Genomic DNA, 23,585 nt, shown 5'->3' with positions numbered 1-23,585 from the left:
AGCTGCGCTAGCTGGCAAAATGGAGCATTCTCAAGAGTCGATGTTTTGGCTTTATCGGCGTCAAATATTGTGAAGTGTGCACGCTTGATTCGTGAGTCCGGCCGATTTGGATAGATTTAGTGACTTTGGATTTTTTTTCTTTTTCTAACTGGGAAAAAATCCGTACGCCCGTTAGGTGCATCGAAAGGGACCGTCGGGTATTTTTCTTGTTATCAGAGCTCGGTTCTTTTAGCGTCACACAAGAAAATTGACGTTCAGCTGCAATCGAGACTTTTGGGCTCCGTCGGGTAGGTTGGACATTATGTTATGCGATCTTAACAGCCCTGCGACATTTAGACTGTTTCAATCGTCCTCCTGACGAGTTATATATCAGGCAACTTAACAAACTAACACGGCAGTCGGGCTGTGACCGAAGCTCGTTTATTGGAGGGGCTGTGACTGAAGCTCGTTTATTGGAGGGGGGGTGAAAGAAGGCGAGGGCTTTGGAAGACCGGTCGACACAAAGTTGCAATATAGCGCCTCTCGTCGGTTCCGTTGTTGGGATACACACAACCCAGGAAAACACAATCCGGTTTGTCATCCGAGTGACGTTACGCCGCCTACTCGATGAGAAGGGAAGGCGAAGTGGGGTGGCGAGTCGAGTTTTGTAAACGATACCGCCCTCCTACTTCCTGCAGTGCAAGAAGGTGTGTCTCTGTGTATTTTCAAGGCAAGACAAAACGACTCACACCTACGGCCGTTCGTACGAAACAGTCTACAGACTGCTGTTAAATAACCATGGGACTTTGACACGGGCTAGATAGACGTACTGGTTTGTTTTTGTTTTTTTTGTAATTCACGCCGAATCCGTATTACGCGGAATGAGGCCTAACCTACTTAAACCAGCCGACAGCGGTGGTCAGTGCGAGTCAGATTTGTCACTCGACGGCAACAAAAGCACGTTACATAGTCGGCAAGCTAACGCCAGGGCATGATTTCAAGACCGCGTAAGGGGTTTCACCTCGCTTTTGCTGGACAACCAGTTAACTTTTCCCCCAACTGCTAAGTAGGCGGCACAGTTGGAGGACGATGGAGACGGGTATTCAGCCTCACCAGGGCGAACTGTTCGTCCACCCGCTCTCCAACCCCGCGGCCGCGGGCATCTGCCCCGAAATGCTGGAAGTGGCGGAAGAGGCCAGTCGGGCCGGCGACTTCAACCTCGCCGTGGAGATATACAGCTCACAGCTCGCCGACCTGCAGCAGCCCGACCGAGGTCTATGTCTGCGTAAAGCCGACTCTCTGGCCCGGGCCGGGCGGATATCGGAGGCTCTAGACTCGTACTGCACGGCGGCCAACCTGAGCAAACTCCGACCGGAGGAGCTGCGGCTGCTGGTGGAGACCATAGCGCGCAGTCTTCGCGATAAAGAGTTGACGGGAATCGCGGGCGGAGTACGCGGCGGCGGGGACCCGGGCGACGGAGAGCCGGACGGGGACACCCCGGAGGACGAGCCTCTCGACTTGTTTTCGTGTCGCCTGTGCAAGTGTTTGCTCCACGAACCCGCGACTCTGGAGTGCGGCCACACTTTCTGCAAGCGGTGCTTGGAGGACGACGCCGTTAAGGACTGCAGACAGTGCAGGCACAAACCGGGCACAAAAGACGGCCAGGTATCACCCGTCGGCCTTAGACTCAACGTCGTCCTCAGCGGCCTGCTGGATAAGTGGTTCGAGGCGGAGAGCAAAGCCAGGAGGCACTGGGTAGAAGGAGAGACTTTATGGAAAAGGCAGAGCCACGCAGATGCCTTGGAGAAGTATAACAACGCGGTGGAGCTGGGTAAGGGGAGATTTATGCATTGTTTTATGTGACCCGTTTTAGTCGAAATAGTTGGGACTTCCAGGTGACCTACTTTTTCTCTCGCTCATTCCCCCGTGTCAAAGAAAGGGGGCGCCCTCTTCACCAATCTAAACGTGGAGGTCAGACGTTACGTGACACTCCAGTCTTATTATCTAAGCAGCACACATTCATGTAACCTATTTTCATGGATCATATAGCAAATTATAGTTTGAGTCATGCACCTGTATACCCAGTTTCCCCATTTTTAACCTGTAGTATGTATGTGCAGATTCCACATGGATGATATTGATTTTATCATTCAAAGTTGTTGGCATTTTGTCGGTACAACTCAGTAAAGGTAAAGCTTCTTGGGGTGTTGTCCTCATATTATCTCTTGAGATGTTCCTTTCAAATAATACCTTAAAAACCTGCAAGTTGTAATTGCACATTTTTCATTTGGGAGTGCCTGAATTGGATCTCCCCCGCGATCCCCCGCCCCCCCTCACTTGAATGTTTTATAAGCAACCTATTTACTTTACGTTAGATAACCATTCAGGGGCTGATACAACTGCTATGGGGTCATCTTGCCGACACACTAACAAAACCTGATCATTTCAGTATCTCTTAACTTTCATAAGAAAAGGCCCGATTAACACATCGTCAACAAAATTATTATCAGCTATTGTTTTAGTTAAACATCTTTGCTGTGAAAACTGCTATTAGTCAGGACTCAAAGTAGGTCTGAAGTTTCATTTTGGACGTAAAAGTAATTCTGCGTTTCACCAAGCTGTAGTTTCAGGGCACCACGTAATTAATATGCTCTATTTGGCCTCTTGGCTTAGGAAATGCTGTGTACTTTTTTTCTTCTTTTTTTTTTAAGTCTGAGCACCATGATACTAACTTCCAGCAGTGGGACCTCTAGTCCCACTAGGACCACTGTGTTGTTAAAAATGTGTGTGACTCAGAACCCAACATTTCCTTTTCTTTTTTTCTTTTTTTTTTGTGTAACTACATAAGCAGCTTTTCAGACTCCTCTGTGCTGAGCTGTCTTTGAATAAGCATCCATCCGCTCACGCTTTTGTCTTGTGCAGCAGCTTGGCTGCAGATATATATAGAGAAAGTGCCTTCATGGCTTTGTCACTGCCAGCGACTATTTAACCAACAAACCCAGCACGACGCCTTCTGGCATCCATGATGCTCCTGCTTGTAGGGCCATGATGTCAGTGGCAGTGTGGCTGTTATTGAACCAGTGGCGGTTGGCTGCTTTTCACCCTGCTTTTCTATAAATGTTATCTGTGTCACATTCACAGTATAGATACCTTTGAAAACGGACACTCTGTATGTGTGTAAGCAACAAAGCCATGTCTTAAGCTGTATTCACACATGCACTGCAACCCTGAACTTATCTAGACATTACCCGGAGGAGCTGTATGTCAGAACCCAAATGCCCAAATCAGTTGGACCGAACAGTAAGCGGACTTTACCCTATCAGCCCCCTAGTACAAAGTCTGTTTCAACACATGAGTGAATGTGTTGATGAGGTTTCTATTATGCGACTGGTGCGAAACCGGAAGAATACAAACGTCCGAGGGCGAAGAAGAAAGGTCCTTTATGCGAAGACACCAACGAAAATGTCTAGAGTATTTCCAGTAGACGAGAACGGGTCTGACACAGACAATCTCCTGTTGCGTTAGACGTGTGAAAGAGCAGTTTCGGACAATGCTGGGACCTGATTCTGCGGACATTGTCCAAAGTTCATAGGAGAAAATGACTTTGGAATAAAGAGAGGGCCGCACCGCACTGTTTGAGGTGTCATGCAGTACAACTGAGCTGAGTGATGAAATGCTTGTTAGTGTATTTGCACAGGGATAATAAACTGAAGCAAAATGACAACAGTGATTCATTTGTAAAAAGAAAAAATACACAGAAGAAAGTGGCTACTGTTTGGAGGAGAGAGGGGGAAAAACAAAAGTTTACAAAAGTCAAAATCAGAAATTCTTTTATTGCCGTATGCATTACATGCATTAGGAATTTAGTTTGGCGTTGTTGGTACAGAGAGTAAAATAAGATAACATTTAAAAAAAGTTAAAGTATGTGAAGAAATGTATATACGAAAGCAAACACTTACCTAAAACAGATCTAGAAAAAATAAAAACAGCAAAAAGTAAGTATCAGTGGTGTCAGGGGGGCTGTTGAGTAGTCCAACTGCAGCAGGGAAGAAACTGGTGTTGTGGCGTGAGGTTTTGGTCCTGATGGACCTCAGCCTTTTCAGGTCTCAACAGTGCCAGCATTTTACTTGCATTTGCGATTAAAAATAGATGTGTGCGTACTGTAAAATGTATTTAGCAGCATGTGTGCAAATACAAAAATCAGGCCAAGCAGGCTTTTCTTTTTGCAAAAAGGTTGATAACACAACAACGAGCGCTGAACCAATGTCCGTTGAAAAAAAATCATGTGATCCACTCGTTAGCGCCAAGGGCCACCACTTTCTGAGCTCAAAACGGGCCAGACAACCTGTCTAGAAAAGTTGCTGGACCTATGATATCTTTTCTGTCTAAACTAGCGTTTTTCAACGGTGGTGTTCAGAGAACGCTAGGGTGGGTGGGGAGGCAACTGAAACAATGTTTTTGAAAGGGGGACGTTGAGGTGTTCTTGGGGGGTGTTTGTTTAAGGTGAGTTTGCACCAAAGATTCATGACAAGATGAGTTTAACCTGCAACTACTTGCAGGAGAATGTGGGCTGCACCAAGTCACACCAATTAAATAGTTGAGACGGTGTATCGTTTCCATAGCAACGACTGTATTTCAGTGCTTGTGTCACCTTTCCGTAGCTGGGATGGTAGCATGGGAACGGGATGCCAGAGCTTTAAAATTTCACCAACACAGCGTTTACTTTGTCACCTCAGGAAAATGGATGCTCTCTTCCTTGGTATTCATTATTGAGGAAATTAAGACTTTCTTCCCCTTGAAAGCATTCTTTTCTTCCGAGGCTACACATGAACGCTGTATTATCGCCGTGATTACACATTTTCAAGAAGGATATTCCGCTACTCTTGTTTTCTGTTGGAACAATTAAGAACACTTGTTTGGCAGCGGCACAAATTTACCGCTTTCCGATTGGCTGCAGTTTGTGATCAATAATGAGACCCAATTAAAGTTTAAATGTCAAATTTCTAACTATTGCATTTTTTAACACTCATAAATATAATTTCTATTCACATGGCTTTTTTTGCTCCTTGGGAAACTAATGATAATGATATTTGAACTGTCCAGTTAAATCAAAACTGTAATTTGGTATTCAATGGCATGCTTTTTTAATGATATAACTCAGAATAATAATCAACTTTTATATTCAGGAAAGTCAGTTGGTCTACATTTTAATTGATGGGGGGTGGTTAGGGACCTGGATAATGGATAGGGGGTGCTGGCCTAGAAAAGGTTGAGAACCACTGATCTAAACAGTCTGAGCAGACTTTTTTTTTTTGGTTTAGAACTAAGAACTGTTTTATTATAGATGTGTTCATACTCTTTATATGGTTTAAAGCAGTTTAAAATATAAACAATTACATAATTATTAAATAAATAGAGTTTGAAGCAGAAATAATTAAAAACCTAGTGTACTTTTTGTATTCAAAAAAATCAAATCATTTTGCTTGTAAATGTCTCCTCGTAGCCCTTTATTAAGGAATAACACCTTATTTGATAAATATCCATTGCGCCCCTAAAGTTCTTTATGCACTGCTAATTTATTTTGACTTAGCACATGTGCTCCTTGTGGGTGGAAAGCAAGCATCAAGCCCCGCTCTTGCCAGAAGACGCGGTCTCAAAAAGGTGGTACCCAGGGAGTGAGGGGTCGGCAAAGCAGGTCCTGGAAAGTTGGGAGGTGGCAGCTGATTACATTCTCCGCTGAGCGAATGATGCGCTGCAGCCTGCCCTGGTCCCTGGCGGCGGCAGCAGCGTACCAGTTGGTGAAGAAGGAGGTTAGGATGGACTCAGTGGTGGAAGTGTAGAAATTCACCATCATTGTCTGTGGCAAGTTGAAATTCTTCAGCTGCCGCAGGAATTCCATCCTCTGCTGTTCTTTATTGATGGAGGGAGCTGATGTTTAGCTCCCACTTGAGGTCCTGAGCAACAGTGGTGCCCAGGAAACGGAATGACTTTGCGGTGGTAACTGGGGAGTCAGACAGGGTGCTTACTCCTGTTGGCCAGGGAGTCAGTAATCCACCTGCAGGTGAAGTGGGGCACATGGAGCATTGAGATTTTGTCCTGGAGGAGAGTAAGGCTGATTCTATTGAATGCGGAGCTGAAGTCTACAAACGGGATGATGGCATAGGTACCAGGAGAGTCCAGTTGAAGGAGGATGGAGTGGAGAAGCACGTTGACTCCGTCATTTGTCGATCTGTTGGCTCTGTATGCACACTGTAATGGATCCAGGAGGGGTTGGTGATGAACTTGGGGTGGGACAACACAAGGCATTCAAAAGTGTTCATCACTACAGAGGTCAGACGGACAGATCTGTAGTCATTTAGGCCTGTGGTCCTTGGCTTTTTGGGGACAGGCATAATGGCGTAGGCTTTGAGGCAGGCTGCGACCATGCAGTCCTCCAGGGAGGTGTTAAAAATATCTGTGAACATTGGATATAGCTGGTCTGCACAGTGTTTAAGGGTTGAGGGGGAGACATCATCAGTTCCAGCTTCCTCACGGGGGTTCTGTCTTCTGAACAGCCATTTAACATCCCTCTCCTGAATAAAGAGAGAATTTGTGGTAGGGCGGAGGGGAGTGCTCAGACTGTTGAGGTGGGGGGGGGGGGGGTAGTGGAAATTGACACAGACACTAGTCCCTTCCTTTCCATTCCCTCAGAGGTTGATGGGAGAGCCCAAGTACCAAGAATGAGTATATGGATGATCGTTGATTGATTGGATTCCCAGAAGAGTGTATATACACCAGTTTGGTGGGCAGGCAACTATATATGTATTTAAAACATTCTCTTAATTTTACAGATTTTTTTTAATGACATTAGTTTATGTGCCGTTGCCTGCGCACCCTAGTTTGCTTTGCAGTTCAACACCTGTTTATCGCAGTTTCTGTCTTTATTATTTTCAAAATGATTTTATATCTGTTCAGATGACTCCTCAGTTTTTTGCCTTCCCTAAAGACCTAAAGGTTTAAATGTGGTTAATATTAGTATATCCAGATGTTACTAGTTTTGCACTCCTAGCAGAACCCGTGTCATCAACTACACAATGATCACACTAATAGAAATGTAATTAAGGTGTATGTGTTCTGACTGGTCTTTAATGATACGACCATGTGAGTACTCCACATTATTGGTGAGTACACCCTCGATGGGCATAATTGTACTAAAATCTTGCGAGCATACTGTTAACATGGTTCCTGTCTTTCTCACAGTGTGGTCTTAATTGTTACCCGTTAACTTAGTTTCGGTTTAAAGTAAACATAGGCATTGTTTTCCTCAAGCTTTTTTTTGCAGACCACAACAATCAACTACCCCTTTTTACACTGGACTAAAAGCCCATTTTTCATTTGCCTTTGGTGTAGAAGATTCTGTGGCTCACAATCCTCAGAAATGGTTCTTGGGTATGGCACGGCAATCTCCATATACAATGGTACAGCATTTTCTTAGGCTCATGCTGGTGAGAATGCATCTCATAGTATCTCAGCAATCACACGGTTGATGTGTTTACTGTCATGGCGTTAAACACGCAACCATTGAAAGTGGAAATCCCCGCAGCCAAGTTCCTCCATATTCTTCCGCACTGCAGCTGCTTTTGGAACTGATATAATTACAGCAAATAACTGCATGTCATGCAAATGGGACTTAATGGAGGATTTGACTTTATGCAGGCGATCATAGAACAGGATGGGATCTTGCCTTACTAAAATCCATTGATTTGTAAGGAGTAAAATGGGCCTTTCTTGAAAAATGATTTTGGTTTGTAGGTGATACACAAGATATATTTTTGTATTATCTAAGTGATACACAAGATATATTAACTGAGCTTGATGATTCAGTTTTTAACTGATTTATAATGGGTGAGGTTAGGACAAAGGTTTACAAAGTTAGAATAAAGGGTTATATTGTGGGTTTAATGATTTAACTAGTTAAGTCTTGGGCTGTATAGTTTCTTGCAGTGTTAAGCTCCAGCTTATTTTGAGAATAGTCTTGCTTTTCTTCTGCTGATTTTTGTAACCCCTTCAAGGTTCCATCCCATTATCCAAACTGCTTATCCTGCTCTCAGGGTCCCAGGGATGCTGGAAGCTATCCCAGCAGTCATTGGGCAGCAGGTGGGGAGACACCCTAGACAGGCTGCCAGGCCATCACAGCCCCCCCCCCACACACACACACACACACACACACATTTCACACCTAGGGACAACCAAGGGATCATCATCCTCCATTGTCTATAGAACAAAAAGACATTACTGTGGAGGATGACAGAAAGGAGATGAGATCACTTCTCCTGTTGACCTTCTCGTTTATTTCCTCCAAAAAACTTCAAGTGAACAGTTTACAATCCTCAAAATCTAATCCTCATGTCTACCCATAATCCCCCCCCCCCTGCTAACCCCTGAATCCACTGTTTTAAAGGGACCATCTCTGGTCCACATAGTGAATATCTAACCTGCAAGTAGGTCACTACATTACATAAATATTCATCTGTGTGTTTTGACTTTGGGCGGCACGGTGGCGCAGTGGTTAGCACGGTCACCTCACAGCAAGAAGGTCCTGGGTTCGCGCCCTGAGTTAGTCCAACCTTGGGGGACGTCCTAGGTTGTCCTCTGTATGGAGTTTGCATGTTCTCCCCATGTCTGTGTGGGTTTCCTCCAGGTGCTCCGGTTTCCTCCCACAGTCCAAAGACATGTAGGTCAGGTGAATCGGCCATACTAAATTGTCCCTTCAAGGTTGTTTTTTTTTTTTAAATGAGCAGGTTACAGACCCTGTTCTGTGAGCCTGTATACAGTTGTATTTGTTTATTTCCCATGGCTTGGCCTCAAATTGTCTCACCAAAGCTGCTGACTAGCAATAATTACTTAATGACCGTGTTTTTCTTTTTCAACAAGTTTACAGGAAAGGCCTGCCTAATAATTTTCTTAATCTAGGCCTGACTATTTATTTTCTCCTTTCTCTACTCAAATAAGAAGCATTAGCATTTATCATTTTATATCACAGGCACCCAGGGTTCAAAATTGCTGTTTTTGCTTACCCTCAAAGGTGGCAAGTAGATTAACCTGCCAGACATTTTTTGCCAACCAAAATGATTCACTTGCATTATTATATCTCATATTATTTTAGGTGGTCTCTTCTCCAATTTTTAATGAAATGCCATCAACAAAATGAAGCATTATCATTACATACAAAGCACTGGAAGAGGCAGTATTCTAGCTTTCATGCAGAGACCCTAATGCTCTCCAGTGTCATCTTCATGCAAAAGAATTGTCTTTGCTTATTTGCCCGACACAATGAGAAGAACATCTTAAGCATCAAACTTCATCCAACTTCTGGCAGCACCTGAGTCATCTGTGCACCACCTCTCTCTCAACCTGTTCCTTGATTGAGTTGTGCTGGTTGTAGGAATGTTAGCCTGAATCACTAATTTGAATTTAGTCTTTTTCTTGTGACATAGTTTAACAAGGGGAAAATGCCTCCACATTCATTTTGCTATCTTACCAGTCACTGCATGTAGTGAACCAGTGCAACTGGTTTGATCTCATAAAGGACAAATGAACAGTTTTATTTTGGTTATTCACATTTTTTTTTTAACAATTCAAAGGATCAAGTGTGAGGTATAAAAAAAAAGGTGCATGTGCCATGAGTAGTTGCACTGGAACATGTAGCTGGGGCTTCATTCAGGATTTGTAGCTGGCATGGGGTAAACACTAGCCTCCACATACCTGTCAAGGCAGGGTCATCGCTGCACAGTTGTTAGGGTATAGTGAGTCATTTGACAGCCTAGCAGCTTGGCTCTGTTTCCATGTTTCTTCATTTGGAAGCTGCAAGGGATTGCGTGGTTCATTAGACAACCCCTTCAATGAGCGATTGTCAATTGAAGCGGCGACTGTGGCCGATAGGACATTTTTGAATGTTGCTGAACAGTACTGGGTTCACTCTTTACACTTTTTTTTTTAAATCTGAGGGAGACTGGTTATTTAAGTAGGAGGGCACACCAGAGTAGGTCTCTGGTAGGATTCATTTGGATGTCACTTCGGTGAAGTAACAAAACACTGGCCTATAGCCATATAATGTCCCTGTAGACTTGGTTTTTCTCCATTTGTTCATTTCGTCTGATATTACGCCATGTTGCCAGCAAAGGAGAGAGAGACTATCTGAGCACTCGAACTCATTTCAAATCCCTAGTATTAAGAAAATATACTTCTGGAGCTCATTCAGAAGCTGTAAGAAATCAGATGGTATAGACTTTTCACATTTTTGAGTTCTGGTCCTCCTGTTGTTGGTTGGTAAAATACTGATGTGAAAGATAAGTAAACACACAAAACTATGACAGGACTGGTTTGACTTTTGTCCTCTGAAGAAAAATCTGCCAACCTTTAAAAAAAAAGAATCGTAAATCACTTGCCAGGGTGCGTTGTAGAAAAACACGACCTTCCAAAACCATGACAGATGGATGGCAATGTCCCTGTTGTCAAACATAATCATTAATTTCCTCATTGCTGCATTGTGGTGTTCTGCATCATGTGTTGACAGAAAGTTTGGCTACAGTGTGACCAAATTACTTAAGGTTACCAAGCCTTAACGTAACCTTGTGTTTCTCACCTGACCTATCATCTGGCTATTGGCACTTCAGTGTTTTCAGTCCATACTGCTTACAGTTTGGCAGCATCAGGGCACAAGTCCCACTCTACTTCTTCAGTAGCATGACATCACGGTGCACTTGAACAAAGCCTGTGGCTTTATTAGTAAGATCACATGATGCAAATCTAATGCCTCCCTATTGCCAATTTCCCCTCGGGGTGAATGAAGTATTCTGATTCCATGTTGGCCTATCAACAACATGTGCATCTGCTTCTTATCATCCAGTGACGTCAGCCATCTATACTCTGCAACTTTGCAATTTTTATCGGCGGCTACCCTTTGACAATCTTCCACGCAGTGGTTTAATATGACTCCAAGCTAGCGCTCATATTCCATAATAAACAGTTGGAAAACTCAGCATCTTCTTATAAACTGAAAGCTACTAGTAGTTATTAATTTATAACCAGTTGCTTGGTCATCGTTTATTTTTATTTTTTTCCTTTTATATTGATGTTAATTCTTCTATTTAGATTTTTTTTAATTTAATTTTTAATTTTTGATAAGAAACGGTACTTACACAGCGCTCCAGCAGGTCTTTGACTCATGGGAAATTTGAGCATCGTCTTAGTTCCTCGTCTCACAGTTCATGTCTTCTGTTAGAACATATTTTCATTGCAGGAGTGGCTTACCAATAGAACCTCTTCAAAACTACAGCCCTCTACTGTTGGCCATTGAGCAGCGCCTTAGGAATAGATGGGCATTTGGTGCCAGGCTGAAGGACCCCCTTGACAGTAGCTGTTGAGTTAGAGTGCTTCTCATTCACTTCCTCCACTTAGATTTTCCCAGCTGGTCTGGGAATTAAATCAACGGTCTTTTGGTCAAGTACATGTCTCACTAACCTGTGGGCTACTCCTGACCCTCCAGAAATTGTTTGTTTGCAACGTTTCCTTTAGTTGTATTGATAATTAGATAATTCTGGTCAAGTGTACCTTCAATATCAGGTGTGTTTCCAAATAACTTTCCAAACAGATGGGGCTGCCTTTTTACAAATTCACAGGAAGTTGTGTAATTATTTTTTGTGCAATATAATTTAGCCATTGATTGGCTTTCCTGGCAGCACTAGACAATTCTACTCTTGTGAGACATAATTGTCTGTCCAGCTCTCTATATATTCAGAAATAAATAAGAAGCAGTGAATGCTCATCAGTTACTGGCTAAGATTATAAAGTTCCCCCTCATAATGTACTTATGTGACTATTTCAAATGATGGCCAGAGAAATTGTATCATCCTTTGAGCCATAATCCCCTGACCTGTTTTTCTTTTGTTCCTATGGTCCACAGCGCCCTCTTTAGCTCGACTGCTGTACCAGCGGGCCGAGCTGCACATGGAGATGAGGTCCTACAGTCTAGCTGTTCAGGATGCCAGCAGCTTATGCAGAATCAAACCTCTCTGGCCAAAGGTGAGAAAGAGTCTAAAATTAAGATTAAAACAGGTAAATAGGGCAAGATTGCCAAGGTAATAAACAATATAAACTTTTCTAACCTTTTGGGACAAAGTGAGGTCACTAGCCATGCCACTTGTACTTGAATTTAAATAAACGTTCACTGAACCTGACTGATTTTTTTCTCTCCCAGTTCAGTATTAGAGATTGGTAGTTTAACATGTATGGATTTTTCTGTCCCTCGATCTACCCAGGCCCATTATCTCAAAGCCACAGCTCTAAGTAAAGCAAGCCGTAATGATGAAGCCTTGCAGGAGTATTTCGTGTGTGTGGCTCTCAAACCTAACTGGACCAAAGTCAAAATTGAGGCTCAGAAGGTAAGAGACTTCTTCTATTTTAAACAACCCTCATTTCTTTCCACCCAGGCACTAAACTCTGATCTCTTCTCTATGTGTACCCAACTGTTCATTCCACCCCAACCCATGCCACCAACATCCTAAAGAATCCCCTTCCTACCCTGGTAACCTCCATTGGTCTCAGTTAATCATAGTAGTAGCTGAAAGAAGACACAAAAGCCATTTAGAAATTCAGTTAATTATATTGCTTATGAGTCCTCCCAGTTATAGTGTAATAGTGTCCATCAACTGGAAAAGTCCCCACTTGCTGTTTATGTACTCTGCAGATGTATGTTGAACCCTGAGAGCAGGATAAGCGGTTTAGGTAATGGATGGATAGATGCATTTTATATTTAGCTAATGAGTGGCAACTTTCCAGCCCTTTAGCTATTTGGCTATTATGTGTCAGCCAAAAGAGTGTGTTAGTATGTCTACAAGTGTAGGCTAGAAGGCATACTACTTTATAAATCTGTAACTGTCTGTCTCTGACCCTCTCTAGGCCCAAAGACTGGATTAGACATGAGACTATATCTCCAGTCGTAACTCCCAACCCCCTTTCCCCTCCCCACCAGCTGTTAGTTATCTCATGACGTACTGTCTGCTGTCCCAGCAGTCCTGTCCTACAATACCAGGAGCCCTGTGGCCTGGAAAACTCAGCGACATTAGTACGCGAATTAAAACTGTTACACAAGGCCATGTGGTGCAGTCCAACGTAGGGCATTTGGTGTACAGTAATCCCCCCTGGCTGAAGTAGAATATATTCAAATGGAATTTATTTGTTTTTAACCAAATTCCTCATTCGTGTCAAATTTGCAGGCTTGTTAAGTTTACCATTGTAAGAAAGAAGCATCCCTTGTATGCTAGTGGCTGAGGCTGCCGTATGGCAGTTATATCGAAAAAGTTTTAGGATTCAGCCTCTTTTGTGTTTTAATTTCCATTTAAGGATAACCTAAATTTAATGGTGGACAGCCACCTTTGATAATTGGAAATAAGAGATACTATCCACGTCTGTATCACTGTCGGTTCTCCTTGCCCCCAGTCCTCCAGATGATGCTCCAGTTAAAGGAAAAGCGTCATGATAAACATAGTGGCACTGCACTATTTACAACTGTGATCTTCAGGAATAGCTTTTGATTGGCGGCCTATTTTCCTTGCACCCTGCATAATACATTGACCTAGTTTATGTAACCTGTTGAGAATGATTGTATAACTTGTCATCCTTGACATATAGGATGTTATATTTAGCTGACCTAGCTTGATGTGTAAGGTAGTCTGACTTTTCAGAAGGTGAAGGGTCTGCCTTGAATTTTGGAAGTTCAGTCCAAGATTACAGTAAGGTGCTCCATGTTAAATCTCTGCTGTCCACCTACTAGCTTTTTGTACATATTTTGATTTGTATTACATTTTGGCTGTAGCTGATTCGATGTAAGTCACGAGAAAAGATTTCATTATTTTCTGTCAGCCTCTGGCTGGGAGCCAATCATCAGTTTGGAGGTTAGTTCTGTTTCTAAATTCTGGTCTGGTCAGGGGGTGCCCCGGTGGCTCACCTGGTAGAGTGGTACCACATAAGGCTGAGTCCTTACCACAGCAGCCTGGGTTCAAATCTGGCCCGGGCCCTTCGCTGCATGTCATCCCCGTTCTCTCCCCTGCCGTTCCTGTCTCTCTGTCCACTATCGCTGTCAAATAAAGGTGGAAAATGCCAAAAAATAATCTTTAATAAATAAATACATAAATTCTGGTGTGGTCAAACAGGGGATGTGACTGTTGAATTTTGGTGGACATCAGCCATTATGACCAATAGACAGAAAAACCTGTTTCCTGTCATGTTTATATTTCAATATGTGAATGTCTTTCACTCAACTTTGCATGTCAAAAAAAACCCAAAATGCCAACATTGCCTGTAACTCTAACTTTAGTGCAGGCACATTTAAATAATCAGCATACACATTCTGCTTTTTGCTGGCAAGATCACTTACACACTTTTGTTTTTTTTTTAGGAAAATGTTGTCACCTTGGCACCTTGACCGTTATTTGATTATGGATCTAATTTAAGTGAAACTTTCTTGTTTAATCAGACCTTTTCTTACTTTAAACAACTGTTCAATCTGGCCAATCCAATCCCCACCTGAGTCCATACCTGAACATTGTTATTATTATTGTTGATTGATGATGATGATTATTATTATTATTTTTGTTGTTGTCTTTTAATGAAAAGTGTGTTACAAGTAAAGGCCAATATAGCATGATTTCTGAATCCAGACAGTGACCTCTGGTGTGTGTTTGTGGTGTGGTGTGTTTACTCCCCAGGTGCTTAGCGAGCTGTTCTCCTCTGTGTTTGAGAGGGAGGACATCACAACCCCATTGCACCCTCTCCAGGGGGGGCATGCCGGCCGCCTCATCAAACCCACCTCCCTGCTTAACAGTCTAAGACCTCTCACACAGAGACCTGGTTTTTCCTCTCAGGTCAGAACACACACACTGACACTGACACTCATACACACACGTACACACACAGGCATACTTACAGATACACATGCATACTGTTGTGGAGGGAGTATTGGAAACTGTTACTATAACTATGTATTTTCCAGATATTTTAGCAAATATGTTTTTGTAAATTTGGAAGAACACATAACAAGGAAAGAAAATGCGAACAATTTGTATCCCCATTCCAGTGACATGCGCAGACAATATGCTATTATTGTGTAGTTGTGTATTTGCAGTGTTGGTATCCACATTCTATAGCTTTACAATTAGGCATTGTGGAAACATTCTGATTTCAGTAAAATACCCACTGTAGCTAATAAAGTTAAGAGATGATGGTAAGTTGTGAAAAGTACCCTAAACTTGTTTTTACAAAACAAGTGAGCATTATACTCGAATCTAAAATCTGAGTCAATTAATGAGTCTATAATTTGTGTGCGCAGGACTCAGAGATCAGTGTGACCAAGAGCGCTCCAGCCGAGGAATCCTCTCATCTACTTCCCCTCTCCCCTGCGAAGTCTAATCTGCCCATAGGGGAAGACAGCAGTAAGAGCTTAGCCAGTGTCCTGGCAGCCCTCCCACCTCCCCCTGGTGGTCTCAAGAGGAGGCACAGTGGCGATGGGCCGTCGTCAGCTTTCAGTCCCCCCTCTAAGCTCCTCAGACCAGGTAGAAACCTTGGCTCCGTCTTTATGGAATAATTATAATAATACATTTTCGGCGCTTTCCAGAGCATTCACCTTACAGAACACAGTTTAAACAAAACAAGCAGCACTGTATTAGACAGCTTAAAATCAAAACAAAGCAGGGTAGACAATAAAAGTTAATACAACAGATAATGGAATGGCTTAAATCATATCCCTGCCTACCACCAAATTAGTTTGTACAAAACATCAAACGGGTATCTGTTGATTAAATATATTGTGATACTGTGCGCAGATGCAGCATGCTCCTCTCAAGCAGCAGTTGTGTCTGGAGGGAGGACAGTGCCTCCCCAGCTACTGGACAGTGCAGACATGGAGTGTTCCCTCTGCATGAGGTAATTACATAAACACGAATATGCACACATGCTCCCAGAAAAATGCACATGGAAAAAAACGACTGCTTATGTATCACTGCCTAAGTTAACTGGATGTTTATGTAGCATCATGTGTAAACATGCACTCAAAATAATGCTTACACACACACAGACACAAACACACACAGGATTCTGACTAAAGGTTATGATCACCAATACTTTTCTCTGTTACAGATTAATCTCTAATATCATTATTCTTAAATTTCTCATCATCATTTAAATTGTGCAATTGCATAAGTGTCCATACCCCTCCAGGCTGAAGGAAATATCCTAGCTCCTTTGTGTGGATATGGATTCTTTTTAGTGTCACAGTGAAGTGTCCTGTCTGTTCATGCTTTGTTTGTTTGTTTGTCCTCCTACAGGCTTTTCTATGAGCCAGTGGCAACTCCCTGTGGACATACCTTCTGCCTCAAGTGTCTTGAACGCTGCCTTGACCACAACCCCAACTGTCCCCTCTGCAAGGAGAATCTCTCAGAGGTATCACACACACACACACACACACACGAGGGCTTCTCTGTATTTGGGGGAGTTTAAGGTCTTATATTGGCACTGTGGTGTTTGGGGATGGAAACTCGAAAACAAGGCAAACGATTATCTTGAATGATCGACAGGCTATGAGTACCTTTGTAAAAGTCATGTGCAAGGACATGGCTTCATTGGAATTGTTTCCTTTCACTAAGCTAGCATCCCTGATATTCTCAATGACATTTCTTTGGGGGGGGGGGGGTCTGTGTGTTGTCATTGCAGTATCTGGCCACCAGAGGGTACAACAAGACCCTGCTGATGGAGGAAGTGCTGCAGCGTTACCTCAGTGATGAGCTGGCAGAGAGGAAAAAAATCCACGAGGAGGAAATGAAGGAGCTGTCCAAGTGAGTGATGCAAATTACACACACACACACACACACACACACACACACACACACACACACACACACACAAGCACTTGCAGTATGAGATTATTTTTCTGTAACTGGTCATAGATAATACAGGATACAATTGTTTAGTGGACCATGTTTAGTGCTACATGTAAACACTAATTGCATGTTAGCAAAGTTACGGAGCAGAGTAGCTGTTGGAATTGTGATGAAAATTGTGCCTTCTTCACACACTGTCCTGCTAACATGATCACCATTGCCTTATTATAGCTTGAACCAGGAAGTGCCAATCTTTGTGTGCACCATGGCCTTCCCTACCATCCCTTGCCCTCTGCATGTCTTTGAGCCACGCTACCGGCTCATGATCCGCCGCTCCATGGAGACTGGCACCAAGCAGTTTGGCATGTGTATCGCTGATGAGGTCAAGGGCTTTGCTGACCACGGTTGCATGCTGGAGGTGAGTGTAGACTGTGTTTGTCCAATAATAGAATTTATCAGACAATAAGGTGTGGTTGTTGATGTAATGTTAATTTTTTGACCCCCAACAATGACATTCCCAGATGGGGGAATGGGGGAATCTTTGATGAAATCAACTGGTGGTCCATAATCTAATGTTTACATATATGTATTTATATTGTCTGATGTTTTTTTTCATCCTATGTCCAAGATACTCCCAGTCTTTCTATCCCACTCTCTCTATCTCACTTTTAGGGATGGGTATCGTTAAGATTTTAACAGTACTACTACTTTTACCAATACTGCTACCAATACTGCTTATCAATCCGGTACTTTAACGGTGCTCTTATCGGTTTTTTTTTTAAGAGAAAAAAAAAACCAAAACAAATTAAAAACTGAATTAACGTTGCTTTATTTTCTCATGTCTGGGCAGAGCATTATTTTTAATCATCAACCCATAATTTATTTAATTCCGTGTGGGCTCTAGGCTACTAGCATACATGACATACTACCTGAGGTGGATGGGGCAACGAGAGATGTGAACTACCAGCTAGGCAGTCGAAAACTGCATTTCTCCACCTGTATTTGGTGCACTTTCGCCAGATGTTTCAAAAGATAGCTTGTGTTTCCGCCCTCACATGCAAAAGACTTGTTGTACTTGTGGCAACGAGCATTGTCGGCATCGACTACTGACGTATAACCAGATTTTTGACCGTTAAATTCTCTCTTCGCCATTGTCACTGAGAGCAGGCTGTGTGTGTGTGTGTGTGTGTGTGTGTGTGTGTGTGTGTGTGTGTGTGTGTGAGTGAGAGAAGAGAGATGCATGCGTCTGAGAGAAAGAGAGCTGGCCTCGCCCTTCGGCTTGCACATACGACAGGCTCCGAGAGAGATCTCTCTTCTGGATTGGGAATAGCGAAAATGCATCATAAACAAATTTCTGAAACTTACTGCAAATTAGAAAAGGAGTTTGTGAAATAAAAGGTGCAAGATAATGTTTATGTAGCCTAAATAAATAGGAAATGTATTTTCTTAATTTCTCCAATACCGATGGCAGAACCGTTAATGCCGGAGCTTATCAATACTACGTACGGTCTTAAATCATTTAGGACCGGTCCCGTTAAATACCAGGTTTCGATACCCATCCCTACTCACTTTGTTTTTTATCATTAAATAAAGCAGGAAGACCATTAAAATGCCTGACCAGAGTAAAAATATCATTCAGGTGCGTGATGTGAAGTTTTTCCCTGATGGGCGTTCAGTAGTGGACACCATTGGCGTTTCGCGCTTCAAGGTGCTGAGCCATGGCCAAAGAGATGGCTACAACACAGCCAAGATAGAGTATCTCGAGGACAAGAAGGTGGGTGGAGAGAAAGTGAGCAATAGACTGAGAGAAAGTGTAGTTTGTAGGAACTCCCTGGGTTAATGTAGTAGGGGATTCAAAATATTGTTTTTGAGACTTCTGTGTTAGTGAGCAGTGACAGAATAGGAAGTTGATTTCTCACAATCTGACCTTTTTTTGCAACCAATCTCTATCTCTCTAACTTCAGTGTCCACATTTTGTGCTTCTGCACAAACCACTGTCCCTGAAAATAGCAGTTTTTTCTCCCCAAAGTTGCACAGCCATAGTTCATAGTGACACTGCAAATCATGTGGTTCCGCCCAAGACAGGAAGAACTAGAGTTACAGATCCTCCTTCCTCTTTTTATGTGCGTTTAGTAGACACGTGAATACACATGTCCTATGTGTAAGCAGAAATTATCAGGCTTGCTTCCTGCTTGATGTCAAGTTTTCTAAGGTAAATGACCTCTAATGCCTGTTTTCATCCATAGAGCTCTGTGGTATGTTTTCTGTACTGTCCGCTAGGGTTTTGATATTGGAATTAGACAATGCAGCCTCTTCCATGTTATTCCGGCCAGTGATGTTTATGTCCTACATTTATTTTTCACTGTTCCTGACAGGAGCACAAACTGCTGTACTTTTTTTAAAGATAAAAGAAAATGTAAAAGACTTTGTGTAACACTGAACAAAAGGCTAAGTCTGTGTTTTCTGTCTCACCAGGTGGAGGGGGGGGAGCTAGTGGAGCTACTGAAGCTTCATGACTCGGTCTATGAGCAGGCCAACAACTGGTTCACCTCCCTCAAAGACAACATGAAGAGCCAGATCCTCAGCCACTTTGGACATCTGCCCAGCAAAGACCCTGACCCACAGGTAGACAAGCAGGAGGCTGTGTGGTGCTCTGACCAGAGGAGGCCCTGTTGTTTGTTAAACATCTATATGTGGTCCTCTCATTAAATACAGATTTAAAAGTTGTAAATGTGGAAAGATGTTACTGTTTTCATATCGCCATGTTAAACGTCAGTAAATTTGAGGTTGCCAGGATGGCCAGGTGCTTATTTGGGTAGTCCCTTAGGGGCTTTTCACACCTCAGCGTCTGAACCAGGGTTCTATTTTTGTTACATTTGATCCGGTTAGTTTTGATTTCACATTGGAATTACGTGAGCACACTAAAGAACCTAACATGACATGCCTACGTCCTGTCGTCATCACCTACGTGGGCTGCGTCTCCCTATACTTGACATTGATTGGTTTGTAGACATGCATGCGTCTGATGTTGGCGTGTTGTCAATTTGGCAGATAGCCTCTCCAATGGAGAAAAATTACTGAACAGATTCACTTTGTTGTCAATATAATAATAATATTATTATGACATTACTACCAACAAAAATACCTGGAAAGTGTCAGCATTTGTGAGTTTGTTTCCAGTTGACATTTTATGTCTTTGGGCCATATTTCAATCAAAAACTTGGTCTCTTCTCCCCATGTGCTACCGCGGCTCATTTTTCCTTTTTTCAGTTACAACGATAGCCTCCCAGAACGTCCTGTAATTGGTCCGATAATCCAAATCATCCAAAAAATGTTATCCTACTAGAAACGAACTGAACCATGGTTCAGTTTCATCCGGTCTGTGACCAAGGTTTGGCTGTTTGGTCTGGACTGTGGTCCGGGGAGGTTTCACGCATGTAATTTTGGTGTGGATCAAATTGAAAAGTCTGAAAGTCCGGACTAAATGAGGTAGGTGTGAAAACGCCCTTAATCTGATGCTTTGGGGAACCAGTGGGACCTTGCTACATCATATCGTACTAACAAGATTAAGATACCTAACAACTCCCTACTCCAGGAGTACAGCAGTAGTTTTTTGACTTTGTGCTGTAACCAGAGGTCCAGAAGAAAAATATTTCCAAATTGTGCACTCTCTAAGCAAGCAATTTTACACTTAAAAGAGCACATCCACACCATGTTATAATTAGATTAAATAATTAAATTATATAATAATAATAATTGTATTTATATAGCACCTTTCTAAAACAATATTACAAAGTGCTTCACAAAAAACCCCAAACAAAAGCCAGATAAAACCAGACAAGGCAGGAATAAGAGTAAGATCAAATAAGAGTAAAAATAAAAACAGTAAAAATAAAAAATATCAAACATTTTTAAAAGCTTTCATAAAAAGAAAAGTTTTAAGATGAGGTTTAAAAGAAGCTAAAGACTTATAATTAAATTAATTTGTACTGCTTAAGAAAACACATTTTTATCGAGAATGTGACAAAGAACAAGATAAAGTTACAAATTAAAAAACAACAACAACAACAACATATTTTTCTTGTTTCTATGTCCTCTCCCTGCAGGGTAGTCCCAGTGGTCCTGCCTGGTGCTGGTGGCTGCTCGCTGTCCTGCCCTTAGAGAACCGGGCCCAGCTCACCATCCTGGCCATGACCTCCCTAAAGGACCGCCTCATCGCTATCCGCAGGGTCCTCATCTTCGTCACACGTAAGAAGCCACGGTGATGGCTGGGCTGCCCTTTAAACCCTGGACCTCTTGCCATTTGTGCGGTGCATCCAACTGTCTATGAAGTCATCGATCAGGCATCTATCATGAGCTCCACTGAGAGCGTTGCCTTTGCAGTATTTCCAGAACTCAACATAAACTCAGCTGTGGCCTGAGAAGCTGGCTGTGGCACGTACCCTTATTCTATGTTCGTCCATGTTACCAGCTATTCATCAATCTACCTGTTCAGCCATTTGTACCTGTTCCTTCACTGAATCAGTGGCGCTATGAAATGTTTCTCTGACAGAAAACCCTTCATACTTTATTCTGATTCTCTACTGAAAACTAGGAGATGCAGGTGGGGCCTAGCTGTTACCATCAAGGTCAGTTCTTAGCTGTCTGGAAGGATCTTTGGAGCCTGTTATGAAGGCTCACTACAGAAGAAGGAATTGTGAGCAGAGTTGTGAATACATGAGAGTAGCTTATTGCATATATGAAGTAGTACTTCAAATAGACTGGGCTGTAGGAAGACGGACTGTAACACAACGATGTGACATGTCACAGCCACAAGAGTATAACAAAGCTCTCGCCGTGGATAGTTCAAGACTCAAGAGAACGGACGCTTACCTCCTGAAATAATCCAGTGAGTCAAGTAAATTCTTCATGAGACAGTTCAAGCCTGTTTCATGCCATAAGCAATCATCATCTGTCAGTCCTGAAATATAAAGCAAAAAGGAATAAGACACATTTGTACGACTGAGAAAGACACAGAATTGAATGTATTGGTTTGACTGTAGTTTGTGGATGGTTTTTTTTTTTACTGTTGTAAAACCAAATTTACGAGTTGTACAGTAAGAGCAGATTCCTGCAAACCCCCCCTTGGCGACGGCCGTTGTTCCTCTCTGTCTCTCTCTCTGTCTACACATCTGAGCCGAGAATTGAAATGCTAAACCCTGGGGTTCTTTGTCTTATCGTATCACCCATTGCTGTGTATGTTGCCTCAGAACATCTCACAAAATGTGATGACCTCTGTGAGAGGGGGAGCACGTCGAGGATGGACCGGTGGTCACGCCCTCGCAAGTGAGTCTTAGAAAAATCACGTGCCGCAAAGAGAGAGTCCTGATCAGATCTAGACGGAGAAATTTTTGTCGAGTTTATAAACATACATAGTAATATGTCTTGGAAAATGCATCCCCCTCGATTCTATTTTGATTTGGATCGACCGCATTTCCTCCTGTCATGACACCATATCTCTGGGTGAGAAAAATAGACCTAAGCTTTGGGGTTGATTGAGTCCTTTGTCACTTTTTTTTAATGTATCTTCAGTTTCTTTCTCTCTGCCCTAAAATGTACAGTGAAGTCTTTAGTTGGGTAATTTTTATCTTATTTTTTTTAAATCTGTAAGTTGATGTGACTTGGAGGCCTTGTCAGTGTTCTGTTAATGTCGTTTCTCTCTCCTACCTGTGTAGCTCCACTGTAGTTACTAGCTCTCTGTACGGGGTCGGGATTAAGACAAGCTGCATTTCCCATGTATATTTGTAAAGGGAGTTCTTCTACCTATTTTTTATCGCAAACGGAAATAAAACACTCATGTTCAGCCCTGCCTTGATGTGTGGTTTCCTTTTGAGAAATGAAGCCAAGACACATTAAAAGCCTGTGAAGAAAGGAAGAAAAAAAAAAGATTTGGTCTGAATGATATGTGTAAGGAACAGACAAACAGGCAGACATAACAGCCACACATGCCAAATAAAGTACATCCTCATATTTTAGAGGGCTTTCTTCCCTCAAAAGCGTTGCCTGAAATAAACCAGAGCATATATTCCTAATTCGAATTCAGCCTGTGGAAGGGGATTAACCTGTCACCATTCTCAAATTGAAAAGTTTTGAGCGATAAGCTGCAGCATCCCTGCGACCCTGACAGCAGGATAAGCGGTTTGGATAATGGATGGATGGATGGAAAAACCAAAACGTGAGAAGCAAGGCACTGGAGACTGGTGAGATGTTGGGCCCAGGTCAGCTCTTCTTCGGCAGGTTGTCTACAGTGTGTCTGGCTGTCCAAGAGCAGATGACGGGAATGTAACACTAATCCACCACCTTTTTTTACTCTCTCCACAGGTGTTTTCTATCGGCTGCACAGTGTGGCTGTTGCTGGGCAAAGCTACCCCCCCAACCCCGTCTATCCGTATGACCACAAGGGGGCGGTGTGGCTTGTGAAACGCTTGGCTAGCTGGAGACACATTTTAGGGGCATTGGGTTCATTGTTGACTTAAGCTGATTTTGTTCCTTCTTTGTGCCAGCAACAAAGAGGAAGAGACAGACAGACAGACAGACAGACAGAGACAGAAAAAGTAGGAGAGCAGAAAGACCGCCAAAGGACGTCAAATGTACATATTAATAGAGTTTGTTTTACACACCACACCTGAGTTTTAAGTGTTGTGACCACCTACC

General features: G+C 42.7%; 1 protein-coding gene across 2 annotated transcripts; it reads left to right on the top strand.

The window, feature by feature from the left end:
- The first annotated feature begins 6 nt into the window (after nt 1–6).
- lonrf2 (LON peptidase N-terminal domain and ring finger 2) lies at nt 7–22,734 on the top strand. Of its 2 annotated transcripts, XM_056289323.1 has the most exons (12): nt 7–1,810; nt 11,924–12,042; nt 12,279–12,401; nt 14,727–14,882; nt 15,347–15,569; nt 15,840–15,939; nt 16,341–16,455; nt 16,726–16,847; nt 17,124–17,310; nt 18,532–18,666; nt 19,368–19,517; nt 20,999–22,734. In XM_056289323.1, exons 1-12 carry the CDS (start codon nt 1,069–1,071, stop codon nt 21,155–21,157), a joined length of 2,331 nt encoding a protein of 776 aa, XP_056145298.1. In that variant the 5' UTR covers nt 7–1,068; the 3' UTR covers nt 21,158–22,734. The 2 variants fall into 2 exon arrangements, with proteins under 2 accessions (XP_056145298.1, XP_056145299.1); XM_056289324.1 differs by lacking the exon at nt 18,532–18,666.
- The last annotated feature ends 851 nt before the right edge of the window (nt 22,735–23,585 follow it).

Source organism: Lampris incognitus, chromosome 11, assembly GCF_029633865.1.
Source record: "Lampris incognitus isolate fLamInc1 chromosome 11, fLamInc1.hap2, whole genome shotgun sequence".
Classification (NCBI taxonomy): Eukaryota; Metazoa; Chordata; class Actinopteri; order Lampriformes; family Lampridae; genus Lampris; species Lampris incognitus.
This window is presented reverse-complemented; position numbering and strand designations above follow the sequence as displayed.